Source organism: Mustelus asterias, unplaced genomic scaffold, assembly GCF_964213995.1.
Source record: "Mustelus asterias unplaced genomic scaffold, sMusAst1.hap1.1 HAP1_SCAFFOLD_847, whole genome shotgun sequence".
In the NCBI taxonomy this organism is placed as follows: domain Eukaryota; kingdom Metazoa; phylum Chordata; class Chondrichthyes; order Carcharhiniformes; family Triakidae; genus Mustelus; species Mustelus asterias.
In genome coordinates, this window is record NW_027590793.1 from 108,663 (window position 1) to 124,403 (window position 15,741).

At 46.7% G+C, this 15,741-nt stretch overlaps 1 protein-coding gene across 2 annotated transcripts; it reads right to left on the bottom strand.

Moving 5' to 3' along the window:
* Nucleotides 1-6,435: 6,435 nt before the first annotated feature.
* Nucleotides 6,436-12,650, bottom strand: LOC144487525 (uncharacterized). Of its 2 annotated transcripts, none has more exons than XM_078205609.1 (3): nucleotides 11,955-12,586; nucleotides 11,661-11,775; nucleotides 6,436-8,050 (listed from the first exon to the last, which is right to left on the bottom strand). In XM_078205609.1, the coding sequence occupies exon 3, from the start codon at nucleotides 7,789-7,791 to the stop codon at nucleotides 7,399-7,401; it is 393 nt and encodes a 130-aa protein (XP_078061735.1). In that variant the 5' UTR covers nucleotides 7,792-8,050; nucleotides 11,661-11,775; nucleotides 11,955-12,586; the 3' UTR covers nucleotides 6,436-7,398. The 2 variants fall into 2 exon arrangements, with proteins under 2 accessions (XP_078061735.1, XP_078061736.1); XM_078205610.1 differs by lacking the exon at nucleotides 11,955-12,586 and adding an exon at nucleotides 12,597-12,650 and having other exon boundaries at nucleotides 6,442-8,050.
* Nucleotides 12,651-15,741: the final 3,091 nt, after the last annotated feature.

Genomic DNA, 15,741 nt, shown 5'->3' on the forward strand with positions numbered 1-15,741 from the left:
AAGGAGATTGTCATCAACTTCAGGAAGTGTAAAGGAGAACATGCCCCTGCCTACATCATGATGTGGAGATGCCGGCGTTGGACTGGGGTGAACACAGTAAGAAGCCTCACAACACCAGGTTAAAGTCCAACAGGTTTATTTGGTATTTGCTTCTGGTATTTGCTACCAAATAAACCTGTTGGAATTTAACCTGGCTTTGTGAGACTTTTTGCTGCCTACATCAACAGGAATGAAATAGAAAAGGTCGTGAGCTTCAAGTTTTTAGGTGTCCAGATCACCAACAACCTGTCCTGGTCCCCCCCATGCCGACACTATTGTTCAGAAAGAGCACCAATGCCTCTACTTTCTCAGAAGACTCAGGAAATTTGGAATGTCAGCTATGCCTCTCACCAACTTTTACAGGTGCACCATAGCAAGCATTCTTTCTAGTTGTATCACAGCTTGGCATGGCTCCTGCTCTGCCCAAGACCGCACGAAACTACAAAAAATCGTGAATGTAGCCCAATCCATCACGCAAACCAGCCTCCCATCATTGACTCTGTCTGCACTTCCCACTGCCTCAGCAAAGCAGCCAGCATAACTAAGGACCCCATGTACCCCGGACATTCTCTCTTCCACCTTCTTCCTTCAGGAAAAAGTGTCAAACGTTGAACGTCCTGTACCAACCGACTCAAGAACAGCTTCTTTCCTGCTGCTGTCAGACTTTTGAATGGACTTACCTTGCATTAAGTTGACCTTTCTCTGCACCCTAGCTATGACTGTAACACTACATTCTGCACTCTCTTGTTTTCCTTCTCCATGAATGGTGTGTTTTGTCTGTATAGCGCACAAAAAACAATACTTTTCACTGTACGTTAATAGATGTGAGAATAATAAATCAAATCAAATCAAAATCAAAACATCCTCTTCATGTCCACTCTATCCAGGCCTCGCAGTATCCTGCAGGTTTCCCCCTCTTCCTTCTAAACTCCAACGAGTACAGAGCCAGAGTCCTCACCCGTTCCTCATACGACAAGCTCTTCATTCTGGGGATCATTCTTGTGAACCTCCTCTGGACCCTTTCCAAGGCCAGCACATCCTTCCTTAGATACGGGGCCCAAAACTGCTCACAATACTCCAAATGGGGTATTATGCAGCCTCAGAAATACATCCCTGCTATTGTATTCTAGACCTCTCGACATGAATGCTAGCATTGCATTTGCCTTCCTGACTGCCGACTAAATCTGCATGTTAACCTTGAGAACAAGCACTCCCAAGCCCCTTTGTGTTTCTGATTTCCTAAACATTTCCCCAGTTAGAACATAGTCTGTGCCTCCATTTCTCCTTCCAAAGTGCATAACCTCACACTTTTCCACATTATACTCCATCTGTCACTTCTTTGCCCACTCTGCTAACCTGTTCAGTTCCTTCTGAAGCCCCCAGCTTCCTCAATACTACCTGTCCCTCTGCATATCTTTGTATCATCTGCAAACTTTGCAACAGTGCCTTCAGTTCCTTCTTCCAAAACGTTAATGTATATTGTGAAAAGTTGTGGTCCCAGCACCGACCCCTGAAGCACACCGCTAGTCACCGGCTGCCATCCTGAAAAGGACCCCTTTATCCCCACACTCTGCCTCCTGCCAATCAGCCAATCCTCTATCCATGCCAGGATCTTAAGCTTCGAACTATGTGCTCCTAACAGATTGAACAGTCTCCTAAGCGGCACATTGCCAAAGGCCTTCTGGGAATCGAAATAAATCACGTCCACTGGTTCTCCTTCATCGAACTTCCTTGTCATCTCCTCACAGAATGCTAAGAGATTTGTCAGACATGACCACCCCTTGACCAAGCCATGCTGACTCAGTCCTATTTTATCATGCACTTCCAAGTATTCTGCAATCTCATCTTTCATAATTGACTCTATAATCTTGCCAATGACCGAAGTCAGGCTCACTGGCCTCTAATTTCACATTTCCTGCCGCCCTCCCTTCTTAAACAGCGGTGTTACATTCGCTACTTTCCAGTCCTCTGTCATTCCTGAAAGATCACTGCCAATGCCTCCGCAATTTCCTCAGTTATCATTTTTAGAATCCTGGCATGTAGTCCATCCAGTCCAGGTGATTTATCCACCTTTAGACCTTTCAGTTTCCCCAGAACCTTCTCCTTCGTGATGGCCACTGCAGCCACCTGTTCCCCTTGATTCTCCTGGAGCTCTGGCATCCCCCTGGTGTCTCCCACCGTGAGGACTGATGCAAAGTAACGATTCAGTCCATCTGCCATTTCTTTGTTTCCTATTGTTGCTTCTCCAGCCTCATTTTATCGTGATCCAATGTCTATTTTTGCCTCTCTCTTATCTTTTATATATAGAAAAAAACTTTTCCTATCTTCTTTTATATTACTGGCGACTTTCCACTCATATTTCATCTTTCCCCCCTTATTGCTTTTATAGTTGTCTTCTGCCCGCATTTTAAAAACATCCCAATCCTCCAGCTTCCCACTAAACCTCGCCACTTTGTATTCTTTTTCTTTTGCTTTTATGTTGTCCTTGACTTCCATCGTCAGCCGTGGATGCCTCGTCCTCCCCTTGGCATGTTTCCGCCTCCTTGGGATAGACTCGGTCGCGGGGACATTGAACAATGAAGGTCGGTGAATTGCCAAAGTGGGTTAGCGACCAACGCTGAAATTGAAATTACAATGAACATTTTGCTGTCTTTCTCTCTCTCTCTTTCTTTCTCTCCCACTCTCTCATTTACAGCATTAGATTAAGTCATAAGCGTCTAGACTTTCGACATTGACAGTGGAGAAATTGTCAGGAGGGAATGAATAAAGTAGGAGATATGAGAGCCGAGAGGCAGCTTGAATGCTTGTTGGATGTGCTGGGAAGTATGTGCGCGATATGAGATGTGGGGAAGAGGTGAAGAGGTTCGCGCTCTCTTGTGGCCGTGGCTGACATGATTGTGCAAGTTGAAGGTTTTAAAAGTGCAATTTCTGTCGTGAGCAGCAGGGAGCGGTAAATGTGAGGTGGATATTGAGGAGGAGAAGAATGGGGAGAGTGAGGAAAGTGGGAATTGCAGAATGGTGCGGGTGAGCGTGCAGGGCTGGTGGAGAGTTGGTTGGTCAAAGGTGTGTGTACATGTTTTGGTTTACTTGCGTAGATTGATGTGGTGATGGCATTGGATGTGAGATTGAATGAAAGGGGCAGCAGAGGGAGTGAGTGTGGAGGCAGGCAGAGAGGCATCGGGTTCGTCTGTATTGCTGGGAATGGCAAAATAGTTTGTTTGCTGCGATTGAAGGTGTGGAGAAAAGGAAGCGTCTCGCTGTATTGGTCATGCGGCACTGCTGTTTCTATTCACAGGTGCTATCCCACTACTGAAGAGCACAGGGGATTTGACCTGCTCCGTTCCCGACCTGGGCCGGTTCACCCCTCCTTAGCACACCTGGTGCTCCCAGAGTCCTCTCGGAACACCATGCGGATACTGATCTTAGTGCGGACACCCGATCGGCACAGAGAACAACAGCCCAGAACTCCCGACCTCAAGCAATCCAGCAGCCTCAGCCTCCCAGCAGCGGGATTACAGGTGCGCGCCACAGCACCCGGCAAACGCAATCCTTGATTCAGCCGCCTTCAGTTCAAACAGCAGCAAGAGCTCGAATGCAGACATCACTGCAAATGTAATAGGCTGCTTCACTGACTCAACTGGTAATAATTTGAGGAAGCTTCAACTTTGAATGCACAAGTGAGTCGAATTGACAACGTAAATTTATTTGTGCGACTTATTCTTTGTATCATGGAACCTGTCTGAATATGTTCACTCAGTCCAGTCCTCAGCCCAGGTATCAGTGCCGTTGAAAATAAGGAGCCGTTTTCTCTGTTGGAATGGCACGCAGCAGCTCGGCTGTCTGCCCCTGAAATACACGCGTTTACTGCGCGCATCACAGCAGAGTGGAACAGAGACCTTTCCTTTTCCAGATCTCTGAATGTGACGCACTTTTTGCCAAGTGAAATCTATTAAGCGCAATGCTTGGTTACTGCGTGTTCTCTCCGGTGCAGTCACCACCCCGGGTCTTATCTTTGAGAATAGACTCGGGAGAGGGGACATCGAACAATGGGGTGTCTGTGAATTGCCAAAGTGGCTTGGCGATCATCGCTGAAACTGGAAGTTACAATGAACATTTTCCTGTCTCTCTCTCTTTCTTTCTCTCCCACTCTCTCATTTACAGCATTAGATTGAATCAAAAGAGTCTCGACTTTCGATGTTGACAGTGGAGAAATTGTCAGAAGGGAATGAATAAACGAGAAGGAGTTATGAGAGCCGAGAGGCAGGTTGAATGTTTGGTGGATGTGCTGGGAAGTGTGTGCGCGATATGAGTAGTGTGGAGGAGGTGAAGAGGTTCGCGCCCTCTTGTGGCCGTGGCTGACAGGATTGTGCAAGTTGAAGATTTTAAAAGTGCAGTTCCAGCCGTGAGCAGCAGGGAGCAGTAAATGTGAGGTGGATATTGAGGAGGCAAAGAATGGGGAGAGTGAGGAAAGTGGGAATTGCAGAATGGTGCTTGTGAGCGTGCAGGGCAGGTGGAGAGTTGGTTGGTCAAAAGTGTGTGTACTTGTTTTCGTTTACTTGCGTAGAGTGATGTGGTGATAGCATTGGATGTGAGAGTGAATGAAAGGGGCAGCAGAGGGAGTGAGTGTGGAGGCAGGCAGAGAGGCATCGGGTTTCTCTGCATTGATGGGAACGGCAAAATATTTTGTTTGCTGCGATTGAAGGTGTGGAGAAAAGGATGCGTCTCGCTGTATTGGTCAGGCTGCACTGCTGTTCCTATTCACAGGTGCTGTCCCACTACTGAAGAGCACAGGGGATTTGACCTGCTCCGTTCCCGACCTGGGCCGGTTCACCCCTCCTTAGCACACCTGGTGCTCCCAGAGTCCTCTCGGAACACCATGTGGATACTGATCTTAGTGTGGACACCCGATCGGCACAGAGAACAACAGCCCAGAACTCCCGACCTCAAGCAATCCAGCAGCCTCAGCCTCCCAGCAGCGGGATTACAGGTGCGCGCCACAGCACCCGGCAAACGCAATCCTTGATTCAGCCGCCTTCAGTTCAAACAGCAGCAAGAGCTCGAATGCAGACATCACTGCAAATATAATCGGCTACTTCACTGACTCAACTGACCATAATTTGAGGAAGCTTCAACTTTGTGTGCTCAAGTTAGTCTAATTGACATCTTAAAATTCATTTGTGCGAATTTTTGTTTGTATTCATGGAACCTGTGTGAATATGTTCACTCAGTCCAGTCCTCAGCCCAGGTATCAGTACCGTTGAAAATAAGGAGCCGTTTTCTTTGTTGGAATGGCACGCAGCAGCTCGGCTGTCTGCCCCTGAAATACACACGTTTACTGCGCGCATCACAGCAGAGTGGAACAGAGACCTTTCCTTTTCCAGATCTCTGAATGTGACGCAGTTTTTTGCCAAGTGGAAGCTATGATACCAGAAGACCATGAGACATAGAACATAGAAAAACTACAGCACAAACAGGCCGTTCGGCCCACAAGTTGCGCCGGTCATGTCCCTACCTACCTCGGCCTATATATAGGCTTACCTATAACCCTCTGTCCTATTAAGTCCCATGTACTCATCCAGAAGTCTCTTAAAAGACCCTATCGAGTTTGCCTCCACCACCACTGACGGCAGCCGATTCCACTCACCCACCACCCTCCGAGTGAAAAACTTACCCCTGACATCTCCTCTGTACCTACTCCCCAGCACCTTAAACCTGTGTCCTCTCTTAGCAGCCATTTCAGCCCTGGGAAAAAGCCTCTGAGAATCCACCCGATCTATACCTCTCAACATCTTGTACAGCTCTATCACGTCACCTCTCATCCTTCGTCTCTCCAAGGAGAAAAGACCGAGCTCCCTCAACCTATCCTCATAAGGCATGCCACCCAATCCAGGCAACATCCTTGTAAATCTTCTCTGCACTCTTTCAATAATTTCTACATCCTTCCTGTAATGACCAGAACTGAGCACAGTACTCTAAGTGGGGTCTGATGAGGGCCTTATGAAGCTGCATCATTATCTCCCGACTCCTAAACTCAATCCCCCGATTGATGAAGGCCAGCACACCATACGCCTTCTTAACCACCTCCTCCACCTTCATCCCATTTGACCTGCCGAAATGTACCACTACACATTTATCCGGGTTCCAAAATGTACCACTGCACATTTATCCGGGTTATCTGTGTTGTTTAAGTTTTTATGTAAACTTTTATCGTGCCTGTATAACATTTCACTCTTTTGTTTAGGTTCCTTCACAATTGAATTTCATAATGGACACATCACTGTGAAGAGGTCAGTCAGAATTATCAGCAAGGATTAATCAGCACTTTCTCATTGGAGATGTTAATCAGTGGAACCCCTCACACACAGATTTGCAGAAAAGATTAATTAATTTAGGACTGAAGTAAAGTTCGTAATTTTATTATTAACTTTATGAACAGGTTCTTGTTGAGGATTCTTGAATTAAGGAGAAAGATCACAGAAGGTGCTTTTAAAAAGGAACATTGCAGCTCCGAAAATCAGTGACATCTCCAGAATATTAAACTCCAGCCAGGGGCGGCATGGTGGCACAGTGGTTAGCACTGCTGCCTCACAGCGCCAGCAACCCAGGTTCGATTCCCGGCTTGGGTCATTGTGTGGAGTTTGCATGTTCTCCCTGTGCTTTGTGGATTTCCTCCAGGTGCTCCTGTTTCCTCCCACAGTCCGAAAGATGTGCTGGTTAGGTGCATTGACCTGAACAGGCACCGGAGTTTGGTGATTAGGGGCATTTCTCAGTAACTTCATTGCAGTGTTAATCTAAGCCTTACTTGTGACTAATAATTTTTTTTTTTAAACTTTAAAGTTGTAGGGATGTTAACATCAGCAGAAACAAACCAGATGTTGTCAGACTATCAATCCAGGCTGTGATTAAAAGCAGAATCCAATCCTTGCAGTCTATTATGAATTTGCTGGTGTCTCAGCAGGCTGGAGGACCTTGTGAATGCTTTTCCACACAAGGAGCAGGTGAAAGGCTTCTCCCCAGAGGAGTGCGTCGGTGAGTCAGAAGGTTGGATGACTGCTTGAAACTCTTTCCACAGGTACTGCAGCTGAATGGATTCTCCTGAGTGTGAGTGCGGTGGTGGGACTGGAGGGTGAATAACCGAGTGAATCCCTTCCCACACACCGAGCAGGTGAATGGTCTCTCCCCGGTGTGAAGTCGCTGGTGTCTCACCAGATCGAATGACTGGGAGAATTTCTTCCCACACACGGAGCAGCTGAACGGTCTCTCCCCGGTGTGAGTGCGTTGGTGAGCAGTCAGGGTGGATGACTGTCCAAAACTCTTTCCACAGGAAATGCAGCTGAACGGTTTCTCCTCGGTGTGAATTCACTGATGTGTCCAAAGGCCGGATGACCGAGTGAATCTCTCACCGCACACAGGGCAGGTGAACGGCTTCACCCCAGTGTGAATCCGCTGGTGTGTAGCGAGGCTGGATGTGCTGTTGAACCTCTTCCCACAGTGAGTGCAGCTGAAGGGCCTCTCCTCAGTGTGAATTCTCTGGTGTAACATCAGGTAGGTTGTCTTGGTAAATCCCTTCCCACACACAGAACAGAGGAATGGCTTCTCCCCAGTGTGAATGCGTTGATGGATATCCAGCCGGAAAGAAGACTTGAATCCCTTCCCACAGTCCCCACATTTCCAAGGTTTCTCCATGGTCTGGGTCTCTTCCTGTCTCTCCAGCCTAGAGATCAGTTGAAGCCTCGTCCACATACAGAACATGTGTTTGCTCCCCACTGTGAATGGTGTGATGTTTTTTCACGATGTAACTGGTTAAAGCTCTTTCCACAATCAGTTCACTGGAACACCTTCACTCGGGTGTGTGTGTGTCTTGGTGTTTCTCCAGTTGCACTGATGTTTAAGATCTTTTCCACAGATAAACATTTCTCCTTCCACATTGAAAGGTTGATGAATAGTTGAGTGACTCAAACCAAAATGTTCGTTTTGAGTTTTGCATCTACAAATCTTTCCCTTGTAAGATCTGTAAAAAGAGTTTACAAAATTAATCACGGTCAGTCCAGGATAGAAATTCATATCAGACAATTCTAATTTCTCTAGAACATTCTTTCCTCTCTTGTTGCCCCAAATCTGTAAATCCCCGTCTCACACACACTCCCTCCTCCCTGGGCCGAAATCCAAACCCATCTCACCATCCCCACCATTTCTGTCCTCCATTCCCTCCCTCCAGTCTGTCTGGCTTCAGTTCTCTTGCACCTCTGTGCAAAATCAAGAAGATTGTTTTCACCCCTGGTCACTGGGACCCTCAAGGCCCACCCACTCTCTGGTTCACTGATACTGTTGGCTGCAGAGACCAATCTGTGAGAGGCGGTTCTGTTTCAAGTGCCACATATGAAATGGTTCTCAGGTCTGGTTGTGGGTTGTTGTTTTCGGTGTTGGCTCTTTTTGCTGAGTCACTGGAATGATCATCCTCTATCCTGTGAATGTACCCAAGCTGGCAAAGTCACCTCCACTTGATGAGAACCCATATTCTTGGGAGACAATGAATTGTAGATTTTGCATCAAAGATTTTTGAGCAGTATACATATTACAGAGGAGGAGGTGCTGGAAGTCTTAAAGCGCATCAAGGTAGATAAATCCCCGGGACCTGATGAAGTGTATCCCAGGACTTTGTGGGAGGCTAGGGAGGAAATTGAGGGTCCCCTAACAGAGATATTTAAATCATCGATAGTCACAGGTGAGGTACCTGAAGATTGGAGGGTGACAAATGTTGTGCCTTTGTTTAAAAAGGGCTGCAGGGAAAAGCCTGGGAACTGCAGGCCAGTGAGCCTCACATCTGTGGTAGGTAAGTTGTTGGAAGGTATTTTGAGAGACAGGATCTACAGGCATTCAGAGACTCAAGGACTGATTAGGGACAGTCAGCATGGCTTTGTGAGTGGAAAATCATGTCTCACAAAGTTGATTGAGTTGTTTGAAGGTGTTTATGTTGTCTACATGGACTTTAGCAAGGCCTTTGACAAGGTACCGCATGGTAGGTTGTTGCATAAGGTTACGTCTCACGGGATCCAGGGTGAGGTAGCTCATTGGATACAAAATTGGCTTGATGACAGAAGACAGAGGTGGTTGTAGAGGGTTGTTTTTCAAACTGGAGACCTGTGACCAGCCTCAGGGATCAGTGCTGGGCCCACTGTTATTTGTCATTTATATTAATGATTTGGATGAAAATATAGGAGGCATGGTTAGTAAGTTTGCAGATGACACCAAGTTTGGTGGCATAGTGGACAGTGAAGAAGGTTATCTCGGATTGCAACGGGATCTTGATCGATTGGGCCAGTGGGCTGACGAATGGTAGATGGAGTTTAATTTAGATAAATGTGAAGCGATGCATTTTGATAGGTTGAACCAGGGCAGGACTTACTCAGTTAATGGCAGGGTGTTGGGGAGAGTGACAGAGAAAGAGATCTCGGGGTACATGTTCATAGCTCCTTGAAAGTGGAGTCACAGGTGGACAGAGTGGTGAAGAAGGCATTCAGCATGCTTGGTTTCATTGGTCAGAACATTGAATACAGGAGTCTTGTTGAAGTTGTACAAGACATTGGTAAGGCCACACTTGGAATACTATGTACAGTTCTGGTCACCCTGTTATAGAAAGGATATTATTAAACTAGAAAGAGTACAGAAAAGATTTACTAGGATGCTACCAGGACTTGATAGTTTGAGTTATAAGGAGAGGCTGGATAGACTGGGACTTTTTTCTCTGGAGTGTAGAAGGCTGAGGGGTGATCTTACAGACGTCTATAAAATAGAGGGGCACAGATCAGCTAGATAGTCTATTGCTTTTCCCAAAGGTAGGGGGGTCTAAAACTAGAGGGCATAGGTTTAAGGTGAGGGGGGAGAGATACAAAAGGGTCCAGAGGGGCAATTTTTTCACACACAGAGGGTGGTAAGTATCTGAAACAAGCTGCCAGAGGCAGTAGTAGAGGCGGGTACAATTTTGTCTTTTAAAAAGCGTTTAGACAGTTACATGGGTAAGAGGGTACAGAGGGATATGGGCCAAACGCGGACAGTTGGGACTAGCTTTGGGGTTTAAAAAAAAGGGTGGCATGTTGGGCCGAAGGGCCTGTTTCCATGCTGTAAACCTCTATGACACTATAACATTTTAAGACTTAGTTGGTAAATCAGCAGTGAACAGAGTTGTGAAGCGGTAGAAACAAGACATAACTTGTGGAAATAACAGTTAAAATACACCCAATAATTAGAGGCAGAGGGAATTAGACAATGGCAGGGAACTGATCAGGTAGGGTAGAGGTGAAACAGCGAAATGGATGGCTGGTTAAAAATTCATTCATGGATGTACAAAGCATGGTTAGTAAATTTGCAGACGATACTAAATTAGGAGCTGATAGCGAAGAAAGTTATCAAAAATTACTTGATCAGTTAGGGAAGTGGGCCGAGAATTGGCAGATGGATTTCAGTACAGCCAAGTGTGAGTGTTGCATTTTGGAAAGTCAAACCAGGGTAGGACTTATACAGTGAATGGTAAGGCCCTGAGGAGTGTTGAGGAACAGAGGAACCCAGGAGTACAAGTACATAGTTCGTTGAAAGTGATGTCACAGGCAGACAGAGTGGTGAAGAAGGCATTTAGCACACTGGCCTTCATCAGTCAGAGCACTGAGTATAGGAGTTGGGACATTATGTTATAGTTGTATAAGTCACTGGTGAGGCCGCACTTGGAGTATTGTGTGCAGTTTTTGTAACACTTTTATAGGAAAGACATTGATAAACTGGAAAGAGTGTAAAGAAGATTTATGAGGATGTTGCCGGGACTAATGGGCCTGAGTGATCGCGAGACGTTGGACAGGTAAGGGCTTTATTCCTTCGAATGTAGGAGAATGTGGGGTGACTATATTGAGGTGTATTAAATCATGGGGGGCATAGATAGGATGAACCCACATAGTCTTTTTGCCAGGGTAGGGCAATTGAAAACTAGAGGGCATGGGTTTAAGGTGAGAGGGGAAAGATTTAAAAGGGACCCAAGGGACAACTTCTTCACGCAGAGGATGGTGTGTGTATGGAATGAGCTGCCAGAGAAAGTGGTTGAGGCAGGTTTAATAGCAACATTTAAAAAGCATTTGGAGAAGTACATGGATTGGAAAGGATTAGAGGGAAATGGGTCAAACGCGGGCAATTGGAACTAGCTGGGAGGGCACCATGGTTGGCATGGATCAGTTGGGCTGAAGGGCCTGTTTCCATGCGTATTGTTCTATGACTCTATGTGCTGGCTGTGTCACCATCTATTGCCCATAACTCATTGCCCTTGAACGGAGTGGCTTGCATTGCTGGGGGATGTGGTAATTTCCTTCTTTAAAGGACATTATTAAATCAGATGGATTTTCATGACAATTGTCATCAATGGACTTCTAATTCTAGATTTTTACTGAATTCAAATTGCAACATCTGCAGTTGTGGGATTCGAACCCAGGGTTCACAGTGTATTGCCCTGGATCCCTGTACTACTAATCCAATGAAACTATCACTGCGCCATTGCCTCCCCATCCATGGTAAAGGAGTCAGCCTGAGATCCATAGAATCAGAAAATGCACTAAATTTAATTAATGCCCAGTAACACTCACCCCAAAATAATTTCACTGTTTTCACATTTTTAAATCTCCTGCTGGAGTCTGCAGCTGCAAAGATCTCAGAGAATTGGTGTCCGGGGGAAAATGTTGAAATCTTCAAATCTTCTCCCTGTAAATGACAGAAGTTATAGGTGTAATTCAAGGTGAGAAATTCAGGACAGACAAACATTTCTTTTGGTCTGAGTTTCTTGTGTGTAAATCCTCCCCTTCTAACCTCCTGTAAAAGGAGTTTCCAAGATCCATCAGCATCTGTCCAGAACAGAAATTCAAAACATTCACTCCTCCTACCTGGCACAGAATTACTTTAGCTGGGACAAAATTGCAGTGGGAACAGTTCAGAGAAGATTCAGTGGGTTGATTCCTGAAATGAGGAGTTTTATCTTTCAGGTTGAGCAGTTTGGGCCTGTACTCTTTGGAGGTTAGAAGACTGAGAAGTAATCTCATTGAAACATCTGGGAATTTAAGGGCGGCACGGTGGCTAGCACTGCTGCCTCACAGTGCCAGGGTCCCAGGTTCAATTCCGGCCTCGGGTCACTGTCTGGATGGAGTTTGCACATTCTCCCCATGTCTGCGTGGGTTTCCTCCGGGTGCTCCGGTTTCCTCCCAGTTCAAAGATGTGCGGGTCAGGTGGATTGGCCATGATAAATTGACCCGTGTCAGGGGGATTAGCGAGATAAATGCATGGGGTTGTGAGGATGGGGCCTGGGTGGGATTGTGATCGGTACAGACTCGATGCGCTCTCCGTCTCCGCTGAAACAAGATGGCGGGCGATAACCGGGGCCTGTTCCCGGGATAAAAGCCTGGGAGCTGTAAACCCGGGACCTGCAGGGTCTATTCGGGCCGTGCGGCCAACAGCAGATGTTTGTGAAGCCAGAGCTCCCTCCCGACCCCGACCCCGACGACATTTCTCCCGCAGCCCCACCGACTCACCCGCTGAAAAAAGCGTCTCCCGCACTCGCATGGCTCCAAGCAAAGTGACACTGCGCATGCTCCAGACATAGCACTGCGCTTGCGTAATAGGCTCCTGTGGAATGAATAGGACACTCTCACACCCGCAGGGGCACCTGGGAATTAAAGGCGTCATTGTCAAAGACAATAATAGAAAATTATCTTGTGCAATTAAGATCAATTAATTTTTTTAAATGCATTCCTCGGAATTTGTGCGCCGCCATTCTCTATTTCTAAAATTGATTTAAACCAGTGCTCTCCTGTGGGAATACCCCGAGTTTTTAAAACTTTCCCCACTGGTTTCCCTCTCTGCTCTCCTGAAGGTGCAGTAAGAAGTCTCGCAACACCAGGTTAAAGTCCAACAGGTTTATTTGGTAGAAAATACCATAAGCTTTCGGAGCACAGCTCCTTCGTCAGATGGAGTGGATATCTGTTCTCAAACAGTGCAAACAGACACAGAAATCAAATTACAGAATCATAGAAATCCTACAGTGCAGAAGGAGGCCATTCGGCCCATCGAGTCTGCACCGACCACAATCCCACCCAGGCCCTACCCCCACATATTTACCCGCTAATCCCTCTAACCTATACATCCCAGGACTCTAAGGGACAATTTTTAACCTGGCCAATCAACCTAACCCGCACATCTTTGGACTGTGGGAGGAAACCGGAGCACCCGGAGGAAACCCACGCAGACACGAGGAGAATGTGCAAACTCCACACAGACAGTGACCCAAGCCAGGAATCGAACCCGGGACCCTGGAGCTGTGAAGCAGCAGTGCTAACCACTGTGCTACTGTGCCGCCCTATACTGATTAGAATGCAAATCTCTACAGCCAGCCAGGTCTTAAATGTACAGACAATGTGGGTGGAGGGAGCATGAAACACAGGTTAAAGAGATGTGTATTGTCTCCAGACAGAACAGCTAGTGAAATTCTGCAAGTCCAGGAGGCAAGCTGTGGGGGGTTACTGATAATGTGACATAAATCCAACATCCCGGTTTAGGCCGTCCTCATGTGTGCGGAACTTGGCTATCAGTTTCTGCTCAGCGACTCTGCGCTGTCGTGTGTCATGAAGGCCGCCTTGGAGAACGCTTACCTGAAGATCCAAGGCTGAATGCCCGTGACCGCTGAAGTGAGCCCCCACAGGAAGAGAACAGTCTCGCCTGGTGATTGTCGAGCGGTGTTCATTCATCCATTGTCGTAGCGTCTGCATGGTTTCCCCAATGTACCATGCCTCGGGACATCCTTTCTTGCAGCGTATCAGGTAGACAACGTTGGCCGAGTTGCAAGAGTAGGTACCGTGTACCTGGTAGATGGTGTTCTCACGTGAGATGATGGCATCCGTGTCGATGATCCGGCACGTCTTGCAGAGGTTGCTGTGGCAGGGTTGTGTGGTGTCGTGGTCACTGTTCTCCTGAAGGCTGGGTAGTTTGCTGCAGACAATGGTCTGTTTGAGGTTGCGTGGTTGTTTGAAGGCAAGAAGTGGGGGTGTGGGGATGGCCTTGGCGAGATGTTCGTCTTCATCAATGACATGTTGAAGGCTCCGGAGGAGATGCCGTAGCTTCTCCGCTCCGGGGAAGTACTGGACGACGAAGAGTACTCTGTCCACTGTGTCCCGTGTTTGTCTTCTGAGGAGGTCGGTGCGGTTTTTCGCTCTGGCGCATCGGAACTGTTGATTGATGAGTCGAGCGCCATATCCTGTTCTTATGAGGGCATCTTTCAGCGTCTGGAGGTGTCTGTTGCGATCCTCCTCATCCGAGCAGATCTGAAGGTGCTCATACTGGTTGGGTAAATCCCACAGAGATTGGGTTTCTTTCACTTTCTTTTTCCTGATGCTGAATATTCTGTTTTATGGAATGATACATCACAGATGGAAACCATTTGGCTCATCCTGCCCAGTCGGGCTGTCTTTAAGATCGATCCAATTAATCTCACAGCCCTGCTGGCAGAGTGAGAACAATGTATATATACTGCAGCAATCTAGGAGATGAATGGAAAATGTTTTCTAGTTGCATACCTCTCAGACACACTCACCCCTAGAATGATAAATTGGCCTGTGTACTAAGCAGATATTAAGGTTCCACTTAAAATTAAAACAGAAGGTGCTGGAAAAATGCAGCAGTCGCCAGGGCCGAGTTGATGGTCAAAATGATGGTGCCGAGCTGCCGTTAGAAAATAACCAGCAATCCAACAAGCCACTCAAAATATTGAATCAAACAAAATTGATCAAAGATTGAGCCAAAGTATTCTGTTTTCCAACATGGTGCTATTGATTTTTTGTGATGGTTTTAATGTTCTCACAATTACCTGGTGCAGAACGGGTTTATTTTATACTCACTCCAACCCATCGCTGTCCATGAAGCACATTACCCCCACTCTGGTTCCCCATCCCATCAGAGACAACTCAGTCACTGACTGGAAATTAGGGCTTTTATTGAGAGCTCTGACAACCGAGAATGCACAGTAGGCAGAATCAACCCGAGCGAACAAACCCCAGACAGTGAACATTATCTCCCCCAGACCCGAATATAAAACAGTGAACATTCTCCCCCAGACCCGAATATAAAACAGTGAACATTATCCCCCCCAGACCCGAATATAAAACAGTGAACATTATCCCCCAGACCCGAATATAAAACAGTGAACATTATCCCCCCAGACCCGAATGTAAAACAGTGAACATTATCCCCCCCAGACCCGAATATAAAACAGTGAACATTATCCCCCCCAGACCCGAATATAAAACAGTGAACATTATCTCCCCCAGACCCGAATATAAAACAGTGAACATTATCCCCCCCAGACCCGAATATAAAACAGTGAACATTATCCCCCCCAGACCCGAATATAAAACAGTGAACATTATCCCCCCAGACCCGAATATAAAACAGTGAACATTATCCCCCCCCAGACCCAAATATAAAACAGTGAACATTATCTCCCAGACCCGAATATAAAGTAATGAACATTCTCCCCCCAGACCGGAATATAAAATAGTGAACATTATCCCCCAGTCCCGAATATAAAACACTGAACATTATCCCCCAGACCCAAATATAAAACAGTGGACATTGTCCCCCAGACCCAAATAAAAACAGTGAACATTATCCCCCCCAGACCCGAAT

Coding starts and splice junctions, on each gene's coding strand:
- LOC144487525 (XM_078205609.1), bottom strand. CDS start 7,791: ATGTTCTGTATGTGGACGAGGCTTCAACTGATCTCTAGGCTGGAGAGA.